At 40.3% G+C, this 20,692-nt stretch overlaps 1 protein-coding gene across 1 annotated transcript; it reads right to left on the reverse strand.

The window, feature by feature from the left end:
• Positions 1-4,175: 4,175 nt before the first annotated feature.
• Positions 4,176-18,338, reverse strand: LOC107086297 (hepatocyte nuclear factor 6-like). Its single transcript, XM_015377189.1, has 3 exons — positions 17,952-18,338; positions 16,186-17,567; positions 4,176-9,597 (listed from the first exon to the last, which is right to left on the reverse strand). The coding sequence occupies exons 2-3, from the start codon at positions 17,225-17,227 to the stop codon at positions 9,287-9,289; spliced, it is 1,353 nt and encodes a 450-aa protein (XP_015232675.1). The 5' UTR covers positions 17,228-17,567; positions 17,952-18,338; the 3' UTR covers positions 4,176-9,286.
• Between the last annotated feature and the right edge of the window lie 2,354 nt (positions 18,339-20,692).

The following is a 20,692-nucleotide window of genomic DNA, read 5'->3' on the forward strand; positions in this document are numbered from 1 at the left end:
TCAAACTCAGCTGGAAGGTACACTGTGCCTAAAGAGGGCCACACATTCCCTGCTTTCTTTGAAACACTTTATTATTTAATTACTCTTTTTTTGTATCTTGAATCATAAATCTACATTGAAACAAAGTAAAAAGATAATAATAAATACTCTTTTATAATGCCATTTTTTACTTTGTTAAATGATGTTTAAGTTTTTATACTCAAAGTGAATTTGTTACATACAATTATTTTTCCACCTATAAATGTCCTAACATTTAGGTGTAATTAAATCAATATTATACCTATACATAAAAGACAGGTGGTCTGAAAATCCACTTTTTAATTTAACTATAGAGTTCTTAGAGAAATAAAGACCAAGTCTCCGTTAGAGAAAACAATTTACTATGGGACATCTTTAAAGCCAAGTCCCCCTTTCAAAGCCAAAAAAAAATTACTATAAAAAGTAAAAACTAAAGTGATTCAGGGCTATTTTTTTACAAGACTTGCTAAAGGGAAAAAAGAAAAAAACACCAGTGAAAAGGAAGAAAAGTAACTGTTCTTCCAAGTCTCACCTAGCCTTTACCAAAAAACTTAAACTTAATAAAAATATGAACCCATTTATTCATCTCTCCTTGAAGGAAATATCACACCAATTTTAACTAATATTTCTAATGCATGTATAAACATGCATTTAGTAAGATTATTGACAAACAGATCTATTTACTAATTTCTCTTAAATTACAGTCTGTTTCTTTTTACCAACTAAAATAAATTCTTCACACTTTCCTTCACTGTATCTGAATACAAAAAGGTTATGAAAGATAAGCAAAAGCAGTTTCCAAATGTCCCTTTAACTGATCCACTTAGAGCTTCACTCTCTATAAACTATAAACTCTGTTATTTAATCCTGTCTTCATAAACTGTTGCTATTGTGCATCACAGGTCTATGTGAGCTATATTGAAGAGCTGAAGTTGAGTGTATGAATTAAGCCAAATAACGCAGTAATTAATAGCAACTCATTAGGCACCCTCCCATCTTTAATGTTAACACCAGTTACAGACTGTGTCCTCTTCACTGATGGTGGACAGATTTCAGCACCAATGCATGCAATCAGAACATGTGGTCATATGACACAATTTCCTATTAATGAGATGTGTATATACTTTTAGGCAAGTTCTTTTTCCATAGATACCGGTAGATATTTTTCAGTGAAATAAAACACTTCAAAGCAGAAATCCCAATATCGTTTGGTTTTACTAATAGCACACTTTCTTTTCAGCATATCTTCTGACCGTCATATGCTATTGTGCCCGTAGTCAGCACTTTTAACCCTAACTTGCTTACAGATTTGTCCATGAAGTATAAATGTGTAAACAGGTGCTCTTTTTTAAATCTGCTTTCAGTGGCCAGTATAACTGGAAAAGAGCCACTTTTTGTCAACTTACCACTCTTGTCCTTGGTTTACTGTGGCCTACACCATATACAAGCATTTGTGAATAATATACTATATGAAAATTAATCAATGATTAAGTGCAAAGATTTGGATAAGTTTATCTAGAATGATCAAAAACGGCTTCTGATTTACTAGGCAGATGTCTGTATTTAGCAGATAGGGAGAGAAGTCTGTCTTATTTGGTCTTATGCAACAGTTGATGTATTTTAAAGGTTAAGATGTTATTTTTGATAACATTGAGTAAGAGTACTCAATGTATCCGAATTTTGTAAGTATAGGGCTTCATAGCCACATACCATACCATACCATACCAACTTTATTTATGAAGCACTTTATGCACCGGACAGGACCAAAGTGCTGTACACAATCATAAAATACAATAAAATTATAAAATAGAAAAAAACGAGTGTAAAATACAAATTAGTATTCAAAGAGAATAAAACAAAGTAAAACCTCTCAAATTGTGCCAAAAGCCAAGGAAAAAATATGAGTCTTAAGAAGGGACTTAAAAACAGCAAGAGAAGAGGCCTGTCTTATGCTCAGAGGCAGACCGTTTCACAGCTTAGGAGCTGCCACAGAAAAAGCACGGTCTCCTCTGAGCTTGCATTTTGTCTTTGGGACCCTCAGAAGCAACTGATCAGCTGACCTGAGGGAACGGGAGGGTGTATAAGAATGCAACAGCTCAGATAGATAAGAAGGAGCAAGGCCATTAAGAGTTTTAAAAACAAATAAAATAATTTTAAAATCAATCCTAAAATGTACTGGCAGCCAGTGTAAGGAAGCTAAAACAGGGGAAATGTGGTCAAATTTTCGTGTACCTGTTAAAAGACGTGCAGCAGCATTTTGAACCCTCTGAAGTTGGGAAATATACAAGTCACTGACCCCTGTATAAAGTGAGTTACAGTAATCCAGCCGTGTGGGCACAAATGCATGGATCACTGTTTCAAAATGTTGTTTTGATAGAATGGGTTTTACTTTGGCTAGCTGCCTTAAGTGGAAAAAGCTGGACTTTATAACGGCTCTGATGTGCCCACAGGCCAGTTAGGGTGGTATTCCCTGATTCTAAAGAACCCTTGGACAGGATAATTAATCCACACAAAGCAGGGGTCTCAAACTCAAATCCTTGAGGGTCTTTGTCCTGCAACTTTTAGATGTGTCTGCTTCGACACACCAGACTCCAGTATGAGCTTGTTAGCAGAACTTGACTTCTGCTAGTGAGGTAGTTTAGCCATTTGATTCAGGTGTTCATTGAACCAGTGACCCATCTAAAAGTTGCAGGATACTGGCCCTGTAGAATCTGAGTTGAGACCCCTTATTTAAATTAAAAATGGTCCTGAAATGATTTAAAAAACTTAAAATAATATATTTTGTGTTCATTTCTTCACCAAATTAAATTATTCAAGCATTAATGAGTCCGTTCACAGAGAAGTCCCCTCCTTTTAGCATCTAGTTCAGTCTATTATAGTGTCAGCACATCTTCAGGCCTCTGATGTCAAAGCCTGGAACTCAGAACTATTAGAGCAATAATGAATATAACTGTATAACATAAATCATTTTCAGCTCCCAAAAAAAAAAAAAAAAATCTGTTTTTTACTTTCAAATCGTATTGTTTGTGTAAAGAAAGAAATTATCACATAATGCCCCATTGTAAAACTTTGCATTCTTCAATAAAAATAAAAAAAAAATGTAAACTTGTGGTTAACACTCTGTACACCTGGTTCTGTCTCCATCTCTAGTCCGTATATCCAGCAGATTATCAGCACAAAGTGAGGTTCATCATGGACAGGTCCCAGTACACAGCAGGGCAACACAGAGACACAACCACACACACACTCACACCTACCAACAAAATAAAGACACAAATAAAACAGTCAGTAATATATTGTTCAGAGTGTTATTGTTCTTTTTGTATATGGTTTTATTTGTTTACATTGATTTTATTATATTTCATTATTATTTTATATTTAATTATATTTGTTTTAGTCCTTTAAACTTCTATGTTGTTTTAATAAAATGTTAACTTTACCTGCTATGTCCAGCTCTTTTAGGCAGCTGTGGTTGTTTTAAAGGTCTTTAAAAATAAAGTTGAGTTGAGTCATCGTTTGAACTGCCCAATTTAAGAAACTATCACTTTTAGATATTATAATCTGACAATGCATTTGAGAAATCTTTTTATTGACAGGGTTCACATTCTGACGATGGGCTAAGTACAGGTCTGTCTCATTTCATGTTCTCTATTCCAGCCCTTTATGCACCTTTTTCCACTACATGTTTTCCTTCCACATAACTTTCCATGAATACAGCCCAGTCTTCCTCATTTACAGTCAGGGCATCATTCTGCACATTTATTTCTATAATCTATGTTGCCTGTGTTAAAAGATCCTGTGTAATAATCAAATTCCTGATAAATTTAATTTCATATTTTTATTAACTTTTACCATAATAAAGGGGGAACATTCTTAAAATATAATACTTTGTTTAGTACTTAAAAATATATTATCACAAAGGTTTAAATTTTGTAATTAAATTAGCAAAGTATGTTTTCCTTTAAATCTAATGTGATGTACTTTTAAATTATCAAATGGTCTATAGACAAACCATGAATAACTGCTTCTATTTCTAGTTTAAAAAAAAGACAACCCACAATTTTCTTTAAGCAAAGGATGTAAAATACATTTTTGGGGCCCTTAAAAGTTCAGAAAAATTCCAGCAAAGACAGAATAAAGCTGACGGAGCCCAGAGGTTGGGTTACAAATGAGTCATTTTTATTTTTTAGTGCAACATCACAACAAACAATTTTCACATGAGGTATTCAAAGGGATTTTTCTTTAGTTGTTGATACAAAACGTCCCACCATGATTGATGTTTAAAGTGTTGTGTATCTTTTTTTTTTTTTTAAAGCCTTTGGTTGGTTAGCCACATTCATTAGTTAAGTCTAACACATGGACAAGAATGGCACAGTAAAGCATGGTGGGTCCATGAGTCCAAGCTGAGGTAGCGCCAACATTTCCCTCAGCCCGTCCTCAGTTAAAGCTTTCTGTATGAATTTCATTATTTCCTACTTACAACAGTGGGATCGAACAGTATTTCAACTACACTAAACAGTTGGAAATAACAGGGGGAGGGAACGCGTGGCTTACAAATGTGGAAAAATAGCTTCTGTCTCCTTTGAACTTTCCTTTTTACTGGTTTCGGGGTGAAGGCTTGATTCACGGGGATGATTCTAGTTTATGGAAAACAAGGAATAGGCAACGTTGATTACAGCAAGAACCTCCTTGCTTAGATTGTCACCTCCTTCTTTTTTGGTCTTGAGAATGATTTCATATATATGTATATATATACAGAACATGGATCAATGGGACTCTAGCATACTGGCGTTCAGCTTTGGCTGGATGGGAGCCTCGTACAGGCTCCTATTTCGGATTGATTCCAGCACATTTGGTTCGGAGCAAAAAGGCATGAAGAAGAGACAGATGGACAGACAAGATAGATAGATAAGATAGATAGACAGACAGAAAGACACCCTGACAGGATGGATTCTTTGGTTAAGGAATATCTTTGCCACACAACAACTCACACAGTTGAGGTAGATGGGTAAAGTCTTTGTGTACACACAGGGCGGGAAGGCAAGGACAGACACAGAGACACTGGGGTTTCCAAAGTCCAAAGGACTTCCATCTGAAGACACGGCCTCATGCCAGTTTCTCAGTTCCAGCTGTTTTCTACAACATAAAGACTCAGCAATGCCTCTGGTGCTTTTTGAATCCTCTGAGTGCTAGGGTCAGCTCTTGTGGGTAACTGTTAAAAAATCAGCAGTTACCCATAAATCTTTGGTTTTCTTTTCGTTAAAAAAAACAAAAAACGTTTTTTTTATTGTTCTCTATAAAGCATTAGATTTCAATTCTGCCGTTTCACTATCAACATGCTCTCTAGGTTTCTGTCTGATAGTTTCAGGAGATGACACTAGAGGGGGCCGCAGGCTAAAAAGGAGAAGAAATCCCCTGCAGCACTAAGCCCCCTCACCTGCCAGCCTCTCTGCTAACAGAGCAGAAGGAAGATCCTTTCTGCTTGACATGGAGCAGAAGGTGGCTCAAAACAAACAGCTCTTTCTCCATTTTAGGCTCCCAGTCAGATAGACAAAGAGAAACCTGAAAGGTGTCACCTCAGCTTTGATACGATGACAGTGGAAAGCAGGGGTCGGCAGAAGAGCCTTTAAGCTTTTTTCTTTCTTTTCATTTTTTTCACCCTGGTACTGACTTGACCACTCGCCCCTTCCACTGCCCCCCCCTTAGCCCTCAGCATGCTTACAATTGTCACTCATTAAAGTTTAATTCAGCTCCATGCCCCAGTACTCCAACACCTCCTGTTCCTCAAACAACTCCCCCCTCTATCCTACTTTTTCTACACACATACACACTACCATCCTCATCCTGGATGATTCAGCCTCCTCTCTGATGTCTCACCCACTCCCTCCACCCCTTTCTGAATGCCCCCCCTAAAGCCCACAGGTCTGGCCAACAGCAGACCTCAGTCCAGGAACCCAGAGACGAGACAGGATAAAAAAAGCCTCCACTTTGAAGTCCACGAAAAAGTCGATGGCCTCTTTCATGACCGCTCGTCTTTCAAGTGCACGCTGTGAAATGGGCTTCACCGATCCGCCCCCTTTTCAGCGTTAAAGACAGAGAATGAGAGAGAAAATGAGAGAGGGGTTCAGGATGGAAAAAGGCCTTGTCAGCCAGGCTGATCGTTGGAAGCGTTTCCTCAGGGGGTAAGACTGTGGGGTCTTCTGTGAGTTTCCTGATTTATGCTTCCAAATAAACAACACAGTGGGAAATCCAAACATTTGTGCTGCATAAGGTGATCAGAGAACCTCTGAAGATCACGGAAACGGCAAAAGAAATCCTGGACATTAGGAAGGGTTCTTGAAGTTTGCTGACAGCTGGAAAAACCCTTGCAGCAAAACCTAGATGACAGTGAAATGAGCTCAGTATGTCTTTAAAATTGCAGGGAAGCTGGGTAAAAAAAGTTAGATACCAGAATTATTCAGACGATTAGGAAAGAGTCTTAGACACTTGGGGGTAAAGGATGCTGCAGAGGTCCTGCAGAAAAATGTTGAGATACTGAAACAACAGAGGAATCCATGAAAGTGAGAAACACTTCTTAATATCCATGAAAACCCATGAAAGAGCAGGAGTAAACTCTAAAAAACAGTTTTGGAAAAAGGCATGGGCTGGTTAGCGGTATCAGGATGTACCAAGGCTAGGTTTTTGACCACTTTCCATCATGCTATTTCTACAGTTCAAGATGCCTGAGAACTCAGTGGATTAACAGTATGTACTCAGTCAGCAGGGACAACAGAGTAACACAGCTCTGCCCCTCCCCAACCTGTTGCTATGAAATGTCATTAGCTGGTTTAAAGTCGTCTATCTTTCTGCCGCAAAAGATAAATTCAGTTGTTTGGAAATACTTCAAGTTACAAAAAAAAAAAACAACAACTGATAGTCACAGTTTAGAGCTAAAAAATTTAAACCGAATTGATTTTAATAAACTAAAACTATTTTTCCCTATTTTAAGTCCTAACATGTAAACTACGACTAGCATGTCTCTACTTGGCCTAATGTGACCTTATACTCATTGTGTTTCTATGTTGTCCGTTAGATTGGATTTCATATATTTAACTTCAACAATTTATACTTCTGAGGAATAATTGCTCAGTATGTTTGAAATAAAAGAAATCAAGATTAATACTGGGAGCCCATGCTTAGCTGGAACTGAGACACCTGTCAGAGGGATTTGGCATGTATGGGATGGTGAGCTTACACTGAATCGGATGTAGACAGGAGGGTCTGCGCTGCACTGCTGAGGAGTTACGGTGAAAAGAAACGGTGGTCAGAACCATGCATGTTCAGCCAAGCAGCGGCAGGCATGTCTGCATGTGACCAAGGTGGACTCCTAATTTGACCTCAGACAGTGCTTTAGGTAGGTCTCCAGATGCTTCATCCCACTCCTCTACATGGTATTGGTCTAAATATAACTTTCACAAGCAACTCGTGAACCCATGGGATACCACATCATCATTATCTATAGCAAAATTAATCCTAAATATAATCACATTCAAACAAGCTTTGACCTTGGCATTAAGAGACGATAGCGGAGACATTTGCAAGAGTAAAGAATTCCCCAATATTCTACCAAAAAAACACACAAAAAAAAAAATGAGGAAAAGGCCAGGCCTTTTAGAGTAGAGAGATAGAACGTCACATGGTGGATCGGGTCGGGATCAGGTACTGGGTTTAGGGATTCTGGTCGTACATTCAGGGAGGCAATGTTAATCTTTGGTATTACGATGGGATTCTACAGCTAAAAGTGCCCATCAGAAAAAGTCTTCAGTTTCACACAGACATACGGAGTATCGTTAAATAAATACTTACAGTATATAGATAGCATAAATAAATTGCCAAATAAATACAGAGGAAAACAAAAGGTAAACAATAAATACACAAACATAGTAATAAATACCATAAATCAGATCAGAAATTGCATTTTAAATGTTCTTGATTTGATTTTGCTTTTGGCTATAAGAAGGCGTGTTAAAGCCATTCCTTTGCAGATAAAAAACAAACTTAAAAATGACCTCCAGCAGGGCTGAAAATAACTGCCCCACACTTCCAACATGGTTCCTACAAATAGAGCAATGTGCTTGAAATCTGTACAAAAAGGGGAGAAAGGATCACATTCCTCCATTTTCTAGACATCTGTTAAAAAAACACTTCAGAATGGTGCAGAGGTGAGTAGTTATTTGTAAATGAGCTGAAAAAAATACTAAAATCTCACTATACACTGTGTCAGGTGTAGCTCTTCTGTACGAAACCTTTAGTGTTCAAATTACATTTTCTTCTCTCTTTTGTGGCTTGGTTTTTGAGTCAAAAATGGCTGAGGAGCTTTTCTTTGGAAGCTCAGCGACAGTCTTAAAGCTAAAATGGTTGCATCAACGAGTCTGTTTCCACGTCCTGCTTGTGTTTATTGATTCTGTGCCGGCATAACGTCGCGTCAAGTCGAAGGTCTCCCCTGAAACCTCTGATTAATTCAAGGCGAGACCGTTCAGACAAAACGCTGCAGATGCTCTCGTTGGTGGTTTATGATTGACGGCTGGGATTTACAGACATTAACAGAATCCCACCTTGATTATTATTCCAAGCTCCACACTTGAAACAGCACCAAAAAAGTCCTGGGAACCATCACCATGGAAACACATGCTAAGAAAGGGGAACTTGACTTCATGAAAAAGAAAACAAAAAATCAAAAGGTTGAAGAAAAAAACCTTTTTTTCCTCTTTCACCTTGATTCTCGAGGAAAAATGGGAACTGGGGGGGACGGATTAACATCTTTGGACAACTGTGAACACTTGTGATTAAAAACTTACACGATGGAGCTCTCCAGGTGTGAGTAAACGGCACCTCTTGATTCGTCACGTTTGGAGAGATGGGAATAGAATTGAAGGTACATCAAAATATGCTTCCTCCTGATTTGCAATACCCTCATTATCTCTAATCTACATAATCAAAATAATGCAATGAGATGGTGTCTATGTGAGGGTGTTACTCATCTTCCCACCCTTGACTATACAAGCAGGACCTCACATCCTGCAATTTTATCACTCTACACATTGCCTCTTTCCATGTCAAAGAGGCAATCGACTTTGGTTTGCTTCATAAAATCATCTGCAAAAGCTCCGTCACTCCTTCTGATAACGAGGAGGACATTTTGTAACGCCTGGTCTCCCCCTAGACCAGTCCATGTGCCCCCCTTGTTCTCTCGGCGCCCTCCCCAACGCACCTCCAGGACACCCCATCATCACGCGGTGCTGCAGGACACCGCGGAAGAGGAAACGCTGGAGCCAGAGGAGCCAGTGGAAGAAGGGCGGCCCTCGTCGGCCCACTTGTTGAGGTTGCGTCTGCGGGCGTTCATGAAGAAGTTGCTGACTGTGGAGAGCTCCAGGCCCAGCTGCTGGGAGATGGTGACCTGCAGTTCTTTGGTCGGGCGGTGGTTCTCCCTGAAGATGGCCATGAGCGTGCGCCGCTGCAGGTCGGTGAACACCAGCCGGGTGCGCTTCGGGCCCTGATTGCGCTCCAGCTTGCTCTGCTCCTGCTCCTTGCGCTTGCAGGCTGCGGGCACATGGATGAGAGATGTATTAGAGGGAGGGAGGAAAGGGAAAAAAGGTTGGCTAACAGACTGGATGGCTAACTAGGACAAATGGATTAAGCTAAGGGAAAGTGGATTTGTTGAAAGAAAACAGATTAGCTAAGCAACTTTGATTAGTTGAAAGAGATGAATCAGCAACTTGTTTCATTGTGCAGCGGAGGAATCAAGATGTTCAATCTTTCACATCTTGTTGCCAGTGAGATGCTGGTGGCAGCTGGGGAAATAAAAAAAAGCGAAAAGCACATCCCAGCCAAAGCTTTGATGTTTTCATTGTTTATTTCTAAGGCTCTTTAATTACTTTTAGCACAAGGTTTTTCCTTTTAGTCAGATCTGATCTGGAAAATGGAACCAAAGCCTCATGTTGCTTGCTATTCACCAGGTCATGCTTGAATGCTTCCTTCATATTAAAAACACTTACCTCCAACTAGAATTACTTTATTTTCTCTTTGTTGTATTTAGTATATTTCTTTTTTCCTAGATTAAGGATATTTGAACATTTTCTGTTGTGTTACATTTTAGATGGAAATGAATGAATCTACCGCTCTATTAACACAAAAAGTAACTGTTATCTAATGTAAAAGATACACAATTATTTTGACTAATTCTGTAAAGAAATATTTAAATCTATCGTGGGTTTCAATATAAGCTTTAGCTTAATAAATATTATCATGCATTTTATCAGTTTGCTTGATTTAATATTATAGAGGCTTAAGAAAAGTAAAACCCTTACAAGCATCACCTTAATTTTACAGCAATGTTTAATATGCTTACTGCACTAAATACGACACTTTTTACAGATCTGCTCTTTATGCAGCGACAAGTATAACAAGCTGCTAAATAATTGCTCAGATAGAGCCTGCGGATGAGTATGAGACACGCTGCTCCAACTTTGCCAGCTGTGGTTTTAAAACAGCGTTACCTGAATAAGAGTCATCTTAATTGAAGGACTGCTATAGAAATTATATTTTACTCAGTATAGAATCAGAGAAAACAGACTTTAAATACTAGAATTTAAACTTTAAAATGGGATTTAAATATTTGTACTGCTAATCAACCCATTCAAAATCACAACTAAAGAAAATCAAGCATGCAAAGTTAAAAACAAACATTTCACCTAAAGGTTAATAAAAAAATATATCAATGTTGCAAAACAAAGAAAAATATACTTTAAAATTATTAGATGGTTTCACTGCTTATCTAGACCTTTCACATTCTTATTCATTTATTTCTGCCTCCGTGGTCCGTTGAGGATGTTAAAATTCATTGTTTCTGGTTAAAGTGTTAAAGTTCCTGATACTCAAATAGCAAAAACAATGACTGAGGTGAAAAAAAATCCTCTGGTGATTTTAATGTTTGAATCTATATTTGTTTTTGATTATTTTCCATGTCAGCCTTGAATACAATTACATCAAAATAAAAAAACCTTGGGTCTGGGTTAAACACCGCTGCTTCCAGCACAATCTTTTAATCAATGTTTGCTTATGAGAAAGTAAAAAAATACATAAAAAAATATATAAAATTGCCCTGCCAAACAAACCAGCATGGCTCAGCGAGAAATGAGAAGCAACACGGAGAGTGTGTGGGTTGAGAGCAGATCCATTTTGAGCCTCAGACGTGCATTTTGAATTCTGGCTGCATGTTCCTTTCTGCATATCCATCGCTGAACCCTTCACCTCCAACACGCTGTAATTCTGTATTTACAGGAAACGCATCACCAACCTCTGCCTTTGTTTACCGAGCCAACTCCCCACCACCACCCCTTCCTCCACTTCTCTCTTCCACTTCCTCTCTTCCTCCTCTTTCCTCCTCAGTGGAAGCTACAGCATCATTAGTTTCACATAAAAGTCATTTACATGTGGCGCCGGTGAGTGAGTAATAATCACTTTAAAGCGGAACTCATTTATTTTCTGTTTAGGCAGGATGACATCAGGGGGTGAACAAGCAGAGTCGGCATTGCCCAGGGTGTTTAAATGCCTTAAGTGAGCTGAAACATATTTACGAAAGTCACACAATTACCTAAATGCACACTTTTAAGGGGATTCAATCAGCACTGCGTGGTTGTTCTGCTGATGGTATCAGATGCATTTGTTGGGAGTAAGCAGCAAAGTACAAAAAACAGCAGAGCAAACATGCAGGCCAAGACCCAAATAAGTCATCAGATATGTATACCGTAATAGATATTTTCCTATCTTTTTAAATGTGAGAAATATTAAAAAAACAATTGGAAAACAATAGAAAATTAAAAACAAAAAAGCAATCTAATTATCAGATCAAACAGCTTTTGGTCTTAACTTAAAATATATAATTAAAAAATTAAAACATAAAATTAATTTAAATTAAATTTCTTGCTTATTAAATTTGAGAATTATATATATATTAAAAAACAACCTTAAAGTGAAATCACTCTGATTTTCGAGGTACTTTTTTTTTCATTTGTTTGTCTTTCAAGAAAGGAAAGCCAAACATTTTTAATAAGGAGTTTTGCTGCTTACAGAAAGGCTTTTGCAAGATGGAGATATCAGCAAGTAATAACCTTAACCTCCTTTCAACTCTAACACACAGACACTCAATTCGGTACACACATGCTACAAACATAGATTTTATAAACCACTGAACCTGCCTTTTTCTCTCATAACAGCTCTGACACGTCCAATTGATTGGTCTACAGCTTCCCATTGAGAAACATCTCAAGGCTGCTGCTGCTGATGGTGTTTACTGTATGACCAACACTTCACTCCTCCGACCCGCACCAGCAAATTTCTCTCATTAGCAGGGTGCTTGAGAAACAATCATGACCCCCCTACTCTGCCAACTTTCCCATTTTCTAGACGAGTGCTGTCGCAGTGCACTTTATGCATCTCTGGGGGCTTTTTGGTCGAACTAAGTTTGTGAAACTAAACCAGACATGAATTAATCTGAATTACACATTTCATGTGAACGTTCAACTTCAGAATCGTTATCTGACGGAAATGTTTTGACTTGGGGATGCGGTCTTGTCAACTTGAGATTACATGAGTCTGTTAAGCTTTTACGGCATCAAGAGCTCGTTTGCATTTCTGAGAGTTATCGAACCACGTCTCATTAAAATCTGAGCAGGCCGAGATGTCAACAGCGTGTCAATATCACCGGAGGTACATTTTCTTTTTGTGTGTGTGCAAAGGCTACTCCTTTTTTTTTTACTGCTGTTACACCATTTTTACTGTCAATACTTGTTGGTTGGGGGGGGGTTGGGCATATAGTGTATAGGGTGGTACACTCGGTTCACGTAGTGATGCAAGGAATGACATGATAGTGTAGACTGCCTTGCTTGTAGCTACGATTTATGGCTTGTTGGAGGAGTCGCTCTGTCCTGCCGCTCTCTTCCTCCATCCCGTCCTCGCCGCTCTGCCTCACAGACAATCATAACAGCAGCCATTAAGTAAATGCTTCCTTATGCTGTAATCATGTGTAAAAGGCTCACAATTACCATGCTATAAATCTCTGGCACCGGGGCTACTCCTGGAGATATAAATATTCCCCTATAGGCTCCTTATGATCGTGGGAACAGCCCCTAATCATGATGTATGCTCCTGTCTCGTGTTGCTGAAACGTGATCGAAAGTCCTTTCCCTACCCCCCGGCGTCCAAACCTACGCTGCCCCCCCTTTCGGCTAGAACCCCTCCCAGCCTCCATGCATCCCCCCCACCACTCCCCATCCCCAGCCCACCCCCTGCTGATTTCTTGGGCCAGGGGCTGATAGAAATTATTGATTAAATCTGTGCAGCTCAGACTTCTCGACCCACAGAGGCTGGTTAACCCTTTCAGCACTGGAGTGGGGGAAGCTGCAACAGTCGGATACAAGAAAAAAAAAAAACAACAGCAGCGAAAGCAGCTATTTGCTGGATGCTGCACGGCCAATGCCATGACAGACCCTGTTTGCAATTCCTGATATGCAAATGAAATGGGGTTTGACCTTTGAGCTTCGCCAGCTGAAAGTGAACTGTACACAGCGAGAGCTAGATGCGGTTTTCATTGCTGTTGGGGGTTGTGCAGAGGTTGAGCCAACGCGTAAACCGCATTGACCTTTCTTTTTCATTCAGACCTTTAGTGAAGGGCTTCGGCCATCATCTTTAAAGTTATTGTCTGTGATCCTCTGCTTGACTTTAAGTGGCGGAGCTGTAAGGTCTTTATCATGCCTTCTTCTCCAGCTAAATCCTGATTGCCTACTCTACAGCCTGGGGTTGGCCTGAAGACGCAGCTCATGTACAGTGCAGAAATCCATGCACACAAACAAGATACTGCAGATAAATCCGAGGGATCATCTCTTCCATGTTTTGCAAAGGGTCTCTGCAGAAAGACGGTTATTTGAAAGGACAAAATGTCAGCGAGAGCATTCCATAATTACAGTGTGTCAAGCATAGAGGAGCTCTCCAAAAGGAGACACACTGTTATAACTGTTAACGCTGTTCCTGAATTAAGTTAGTGCTTCCGGCACACTCTAAAGGGCCTTCTATGTATTTAGGCAACAGCTGTATTAAGGAGGGGATGATCTTAAAACTTGAGGCGTGGATCAGAAAGCACTTGAGCTATACCTTCAGACTGGAGAGCACAGGGCATCACGCATTCTAATTCCAGTCTCGATTCGCCGATGTGGCCAAGGTGTGTGTGGGCAAAGCGTGCTGCTCTTTCCCATGGAAATCAATAACGGCTTGTAATTAAACAAAAGGGGGTTGGCTGGGAGAGTGGGTGGGGAGGGGGAGAAAAAAAACAACAACCCCCTACGGAAAGTAGGTTATGTAGAAAAGTGCCGAGCTGTCTAAATTGTGGCTTTGCCAGGAACTAAATATGCAGTTTTAGAGTGTGTGGGAGCAGAGGGAGAGAGGGGCAATGTCAAACATTAAAACACCTCTCTGTGTAGGCTTTAATTTTTTATGAGTCTGATTGATCGGCTGCTCAGACATGGCGCTCCGACTCATTGAAATAATGTTTGTATTTGAAAAGATGAAGGAAGGTATGTTGCAAATAAAGAAGAGGGAACTTTGTTGGGTTTCTGCTGAAAAAAGAACAATGGGCTGAATCGCTTTTCCTCATGATGGACTCATCTATACAAAACAGTCAAAGGGAATTTTGCATGGAAAGTCTCTACACTATCCAGGATTGGATTAAACAAGCAGACACTTTACCCAAATTACAGAACAAACCCTGAGATAACTCTTCTCCAGATAAGAGCTTTAGCGGTGATTGCCCTAACGTTTTGCTGAATAGAGGATGTACACATGTGCTCTCAGAGTTGAACAATCAAAGATCAATAATTGTGAAGGGATTGCAAGAGCGCACAATCATTACCTATGAACCCCATTGTGTTGTTGGGCTTAATCAGTCGAGCTGCTGACAGAGAGCGAAAAAGGCAGTGATGAACCGGGCGGGCTCGTACACTCGTACAGCTCACAGACCCCTGCAGTGAGCAGACACACACACACACACACACTCATCTTTGCTCATCTCATATTACTGCACTCACTTGGATTTCTCTCTACTGCGTGTATCAGATGGGCCCCCATCCCTGCGGAGGGACAACACTGTAACACAGCACTGTACAGCGTGCTGTCGTGTCTTCAATCCATGTCCCAGAAGAATATTAAATGTCAAGCAGCAGATTACAATATGCCTTTCAAAAAAAAAAAAGAGATCTTTTTGATTTGTACAAACACTACCATGTGGGCAAAAAGTAAATGACTGGAGAATTGTCTGAAAAACACAAAAGCAAAGGTGATTTTTTTTAAATCTAAGAACGCAATCTGTTTTCATCTCCTGCCATTAAACACACAAACACACAGAAAAATCCTGAATTTATTTTTCCACCAAATCATCACAGACCTGCTGAGACCGTCTCTTTCTTCCTAATCTATAGGGAACTGCTTTCCATGAGAAGAACGTTTGTATTTAGTCTCACAGTAATTGCCTCAGTGGCGACGTTGATAAAACACGTCTGGCACAAGCTCAAGAGTGATTTGCATCAGGTGCCTCGCCAAGTCAACTTCAGGCAGGCGCTGAACAGATATAAATCACCGTTGAAATTAATCAATCGCTCCAAAACGGTATACCTTGTGCAAATTATTTTGTGGGCTTGAAAGCGATTAAATTTCCAAACGCTGCTCTGGCTGATCTTCATGGTTCATTGGAGAGGAGGGCAAATGTCTGAGCCCTTTTTTCTTATGTTGTAGCTACTGTACAAATCAATAGCTGATGTTTGGGAGCACAATAAACAAAGGAATAGCACATATGATCCCTTTCTCCCTCACGATGTCCTGGATGTTGTTATTATCAATACCTTATGAGGCTACAGACAAGCCAGGGCTTCGTTCTCAATGTGAAAAACCGAAACATCCGTATGATGCTTTTTGCTTTTCCTCATGTGTCAACCTGAGCTGCATACTGATCACTACTGAGGAAGATTTTTTTGGAAGACACAAAGAAGGCTGGCGTTTGGGGAAACAGGAGGAAAGAGTGTATTTTTGTTTGAGTGTGAGGGTGCATGTGTGAGGCATACAGAGAGCAAAGCCAGATCTTACCCTCCAGCCGAAGTGAGGCCATTCTTTGAAACTCTGGCTCCTGCAGCCAACGAGACATCCTCTTGAAGGTCTCACGTCCAGACTTCAGCTTGCCCCAGGGCTTGGGGTTCCTCAGGAGGTCAGACAGCGTGCCCTGTGACCTACACAGGACTCTTTCCGCAAAGATAGCTTGGGGGATGCTGTACCTCTTCAGCTCTGTGATGATCCTCTGGGCCACGTCCCGGGTGTTGATCTCTTCCCCGCCTCCGCCCCCCTGCGAGCCTGGAAGCATGCCCTCGCCGGGTGAGGATGAGGCGGGCGACGAGGAGTGCAGGTGCTCACCCATCTTGGATGATTGCTGGCCCGGGTGATGGTGAGGTTGGTAATGCTGGCTGTAGATGTGAGGGTGGTGGTTAGGGGTGTGCTGGTGAGCCTCTATCTTGTTCAGCTGATGCCCGATGGACACATCGCCACCTCCCAGTCCTGGGGGTGACATCTCTCGACCAAAATCTGACGCCCGACAGAAGAGACCCCCTCCGTGGACCTCATAGCCGCTGTGGAGCATCTGTCCACCGTTGCCATTGGGACTGTTGCCTAGACTGCCGTAGCCATGCATGGAGGAGCTCAGGCCTGAACCGGTGGTGGGGGGTGTCAGGCTTTGTGTCATAGCCAGCTCCTTTCCATACGGATTGTAGAAGTTGGTGCCGAGGCCTCGATCCTCTCGCATGAGGGTGAAGCTGCCGATGACATTGCTGACAGGGAGGCAGGGGTGATGGTGGTGATGGTGGTGGTGGAACTTGTCATCAAATGGCTGCAGAGGGGTTAGGGTGGTGTAGGTGCTCCCAGAACTGGACGGGGAGTCGCCGCTGTAGCCTAGAGCCGACATGGAGTGGTCGTATCCTGATGGACGGGGCTCGGGTTCCAGAGACATGGAGGAGCTCCCGAGGGAAGGCCTGGGGAAGGCAGCCGAGAGGTCCCGTGTGTGCAGCATGGCCCTACCATCCTGGCTGTGAGCCAGATCAGAGTGGCTGTGCAGGGACATCTCCCCTAGACCCCCATCCATCTTCAATTTCAGCAAATAAATCTGTGTTTCTTGCCACTATGCTGTTGCTCTCTCTTTGTTATTGTTGTTCAACAGCCAGGTCAACAGTCTGGAAGGTCTCTTGTTACACCAGACTATGGATTTATTGATTTGTGAATTAATTGATTTCCAGGCTTACGGGGTCTCTAATTAATTATCTGATAACATTAATTAGTGTCTTCAAACTCCCTCAAAGTCCCAGAAAACGACTTTTGAACAGCATGGAGAGTCTCGATGTCTTATTTTATTCTCACTTGTGCATCTGTTTGTGTCTGTGGTGCTCAGCTGGGGTCTCCCGCTGGAGCCTCGGTCGCTTTTGTGCCTGCGTGCGACAAGACAGCGGATGGATGTTACCTACTAAATTTAAACATTGATCCGATGCACTGAGGAAAAAAAAATAACAACATTGCCTTTCTCTTATTCTTACTGACATTTCACACATTTTGATAGTAAACAATAAAAATAATATAAGCAATCATTAAAAGACTTCAATTCTGCACACATTCCAGGAGAAATCCCCCATTTGAGAACTTATTGATTTCATCCTCGTCTCATCTCGTAAATTAATGCGATTTTCCTGCAGCTGTACGCAAAGTGATATCTGTAAGGAGGCACAGACTCTATGCGCTGCAAATAACCAATGGGAGACGTTTTACCTTCCAAACATTATCGCCAACATTTGCTGTTTGAAAACCAAAAATCCTACCTTAATTCTACCCGCTTGTCGGAGCGCATCCACGGCTGCTGTCCGCCCTGCGCATTTCTCCCACTGTGTCGCTGAGCAGACCTACAGATTCACACAATTGGTCCGCTGCGCCCCGGGGTGCTACATCCACCAAAAAACACGCACAGCGCAACAAACGGAGGAAACAAGATGAAAAATACAAAACAGGATAAACGGATCTAGATGAAAATCTCTGTTTTTTTTTGTTTTTTAAGACAATCTCCGGGTCCACGCTCCGTGTTTTCGCTCTGTTAGCAGCACTTCTCTTTTTCTTTCATTATCTCGTGAGATTTTCCTCCTCCTCCTCCTCTTGCCTCTCTGCCTGCCACTTCATCGATCTCTCCACCAACTCTTTCTCCTCCTCCTCCTCCTCCCTTTGCTCGCATTGACTCCCAGCTTTCAGTGCGTCACGGCCTTAAAAATCTGACAGATGTGCGATGAAATTCCTACTCCAATTAACCCTTTCTCTCCGGGGGGAGGAGGAGGAAAACAGGAGAGAGGAGGGGTGTGTGTGTGTGTGTGTGAGTGTGTGTGTGGAGGTAGAGATGCTCTCTTTCTCATAACCCCCCCAGGTTAAGCCTCCTTCAGCTGATTGCGCGCATAAACTTATGAATTATGTGCAGAAACCTTGTTTGGTTTGTTTTTTGGCTATATAAAGTCACTCAATCCTTTTGCGTTTCCTGCGTCTGTCACTGTGAAGCATTGTGCGGACGTTTCATAAAGAAGGAATGGGGAAAACTAAACAAAATAAGTTACTAAATCAATTCAACTGAATTCAAGCTTTGCACATTTAATTGTATGGATCACAGCAGCTCTGTGGCTTTTTAAGGTCCTAAAAAAGAATTTCATTTGGGAGGCATTTTAAACAAAAACCTTTTTTTTTTTTGTTTTAACACGAAAATTGGTGTGTTCACCACAGATATTTTAGTGTTGAAACAATGTAAAGTTGAGTGGTTTTCACAGTAAAAGTCTCTTCAGCAGTTCTATACTATAGAAATCATGTTACTATAGATTTACGCTAAATGTTAAACTTCCAGTCAACTGTAAATTAAATGACAAAAAGGATCACCAACAAGAAAAAATAACCAAAAAAAAAAAAAACACCATTAATTAACAGAGCTACTGTACTTAAACTTGAATATTATAATATTTTCATCGTTATCTTTTCATTTTTATATCAGCTGTGTAAATACAAAGGTCTACCCAGACGATCTGTTATGATAATATAGGTTTGTAAATATATTTTTTTGTTTCTTTGTCTACTCTCTAATATTATTATTCTTTATAAAACAAAAGGTAGCCTATTTGATATATGTGTGAAGATGCTTTATGTAGTTCTAGCAATAAACCTGTGCATATTTGAACGTTTTTTTGCATCATTAACATCATATAGGCCTACTGCATTAAATAACGTTATAAGGAAATGTGTAGCCAGATATTATATCAGAAACATATGTAATACACATGTAATACACAGTGTACGCGTTAAAAAATATATAAGCCTATTTTAGTTCTATTAAAACATTTTCGTATCTCAGTTTATCTCTGGATAAGTAGATAAATAAGCATATAAACATACTGATGTATCTATGTTTTCTGGAAAAAAAAATTAAGATAATTTCACAGAATTTTCATAGATATCAGAATAGTTCTAGTTTGTCTTTGTTTTTGTTGTTCTATAGGATGGCAGAAATATGGAATCTTGAAATGTTTGGATATTAAATAAATTAAATATTTAAAAAAAAACTTTGTTTCACTCATGTACAAATATGTATGTAACATTTCTAAATCTGATGTTTGTGCTCTCTGGGGCCATCTGTTGGTTCGGGGTCTCAAAGCTGCTGCTTATTTCGCCAATGCCTTGGACAGGCTATGCTTAAGAAGAATATGTTTATTAGAAGTGCTTCACAAATCTGTAACTATAGGAATGAAAAACCAACTCGTTCCCTTTACATAATGTCCATCAGTATGCTCCAGTCATGTTGGTGCTACATAGGCTATCTAAAAAAAAAGGGAAAAAAAGAATTGTGTTCATTATTTTCTTCCTGTTTTTACTGACATCTCCCGGGATAGATACTGTCAAGTGACGGTCTTGTTTGGCCCCACTCTTAATCAGCACTCGGCTCCATTCAATCACGCTTCATTCTGGAAAGTCCCTTAACAAGATCAGTGGGCCCCTCACCCCAACCACCCCCCTTGTTTTCTGCAGCAGCACACGCGACCTGCTGCCGTTACGCCACGCATAGACAACGACGCATGCACGTGCGTGTGCATCTAAAAGTGCTCTCTGGATGAGGAAATCATGTTCAATGCAAGACAAAATAATTTTGCAGAGACAACAAAGATTTTATTTATGGATAAGCTTCACTAATATAAGTATTTGTTATTATTTTTTTCTCGTTATAACTTTCTTTTGTGAGTGCAGATATGTGTATACACGTGGGAGCGCGAGCATAAGGCCTATATGTTAAAGAAATCAATAGCTTGTATTTGGTGTGCAGTCTTAATTGCAATGAAATATTTGCAAACTCCTAAAAATTATGTCGCCAAATCTTTGGGTAAACATTTATTTTAAGTTTGCGGGGGAAAAAATAGATCAGGAAATGTTCAAATTAGTTCGGTTTGATTTCCATGTGTGTGATTTTAATCATTCTCTAAATATGATTTATTTATATTCCTGTTATGAAAGCATGAATATAAGCAAGTTGGCTCCTGGTTCTTGT

Source organism: Cyprinodon variegatus, unplaced genomic scaffold (genome assembly GCF_000732505.1).
Source record: "Cyprinodon variegatus isolate N-32 unplaced genomic scaffold, C_variegatus-1.0 Scaffold0, whole genome shotgun sequence".
NCBI classification, from domain to species: domain Eukaryota; kingdom Metazoa; phylum Chordata; class Actinopteri; order Cyprinodontiformes; family Cyprinodontidae; genus Cyprinodon; species Cyprinodon variegatus.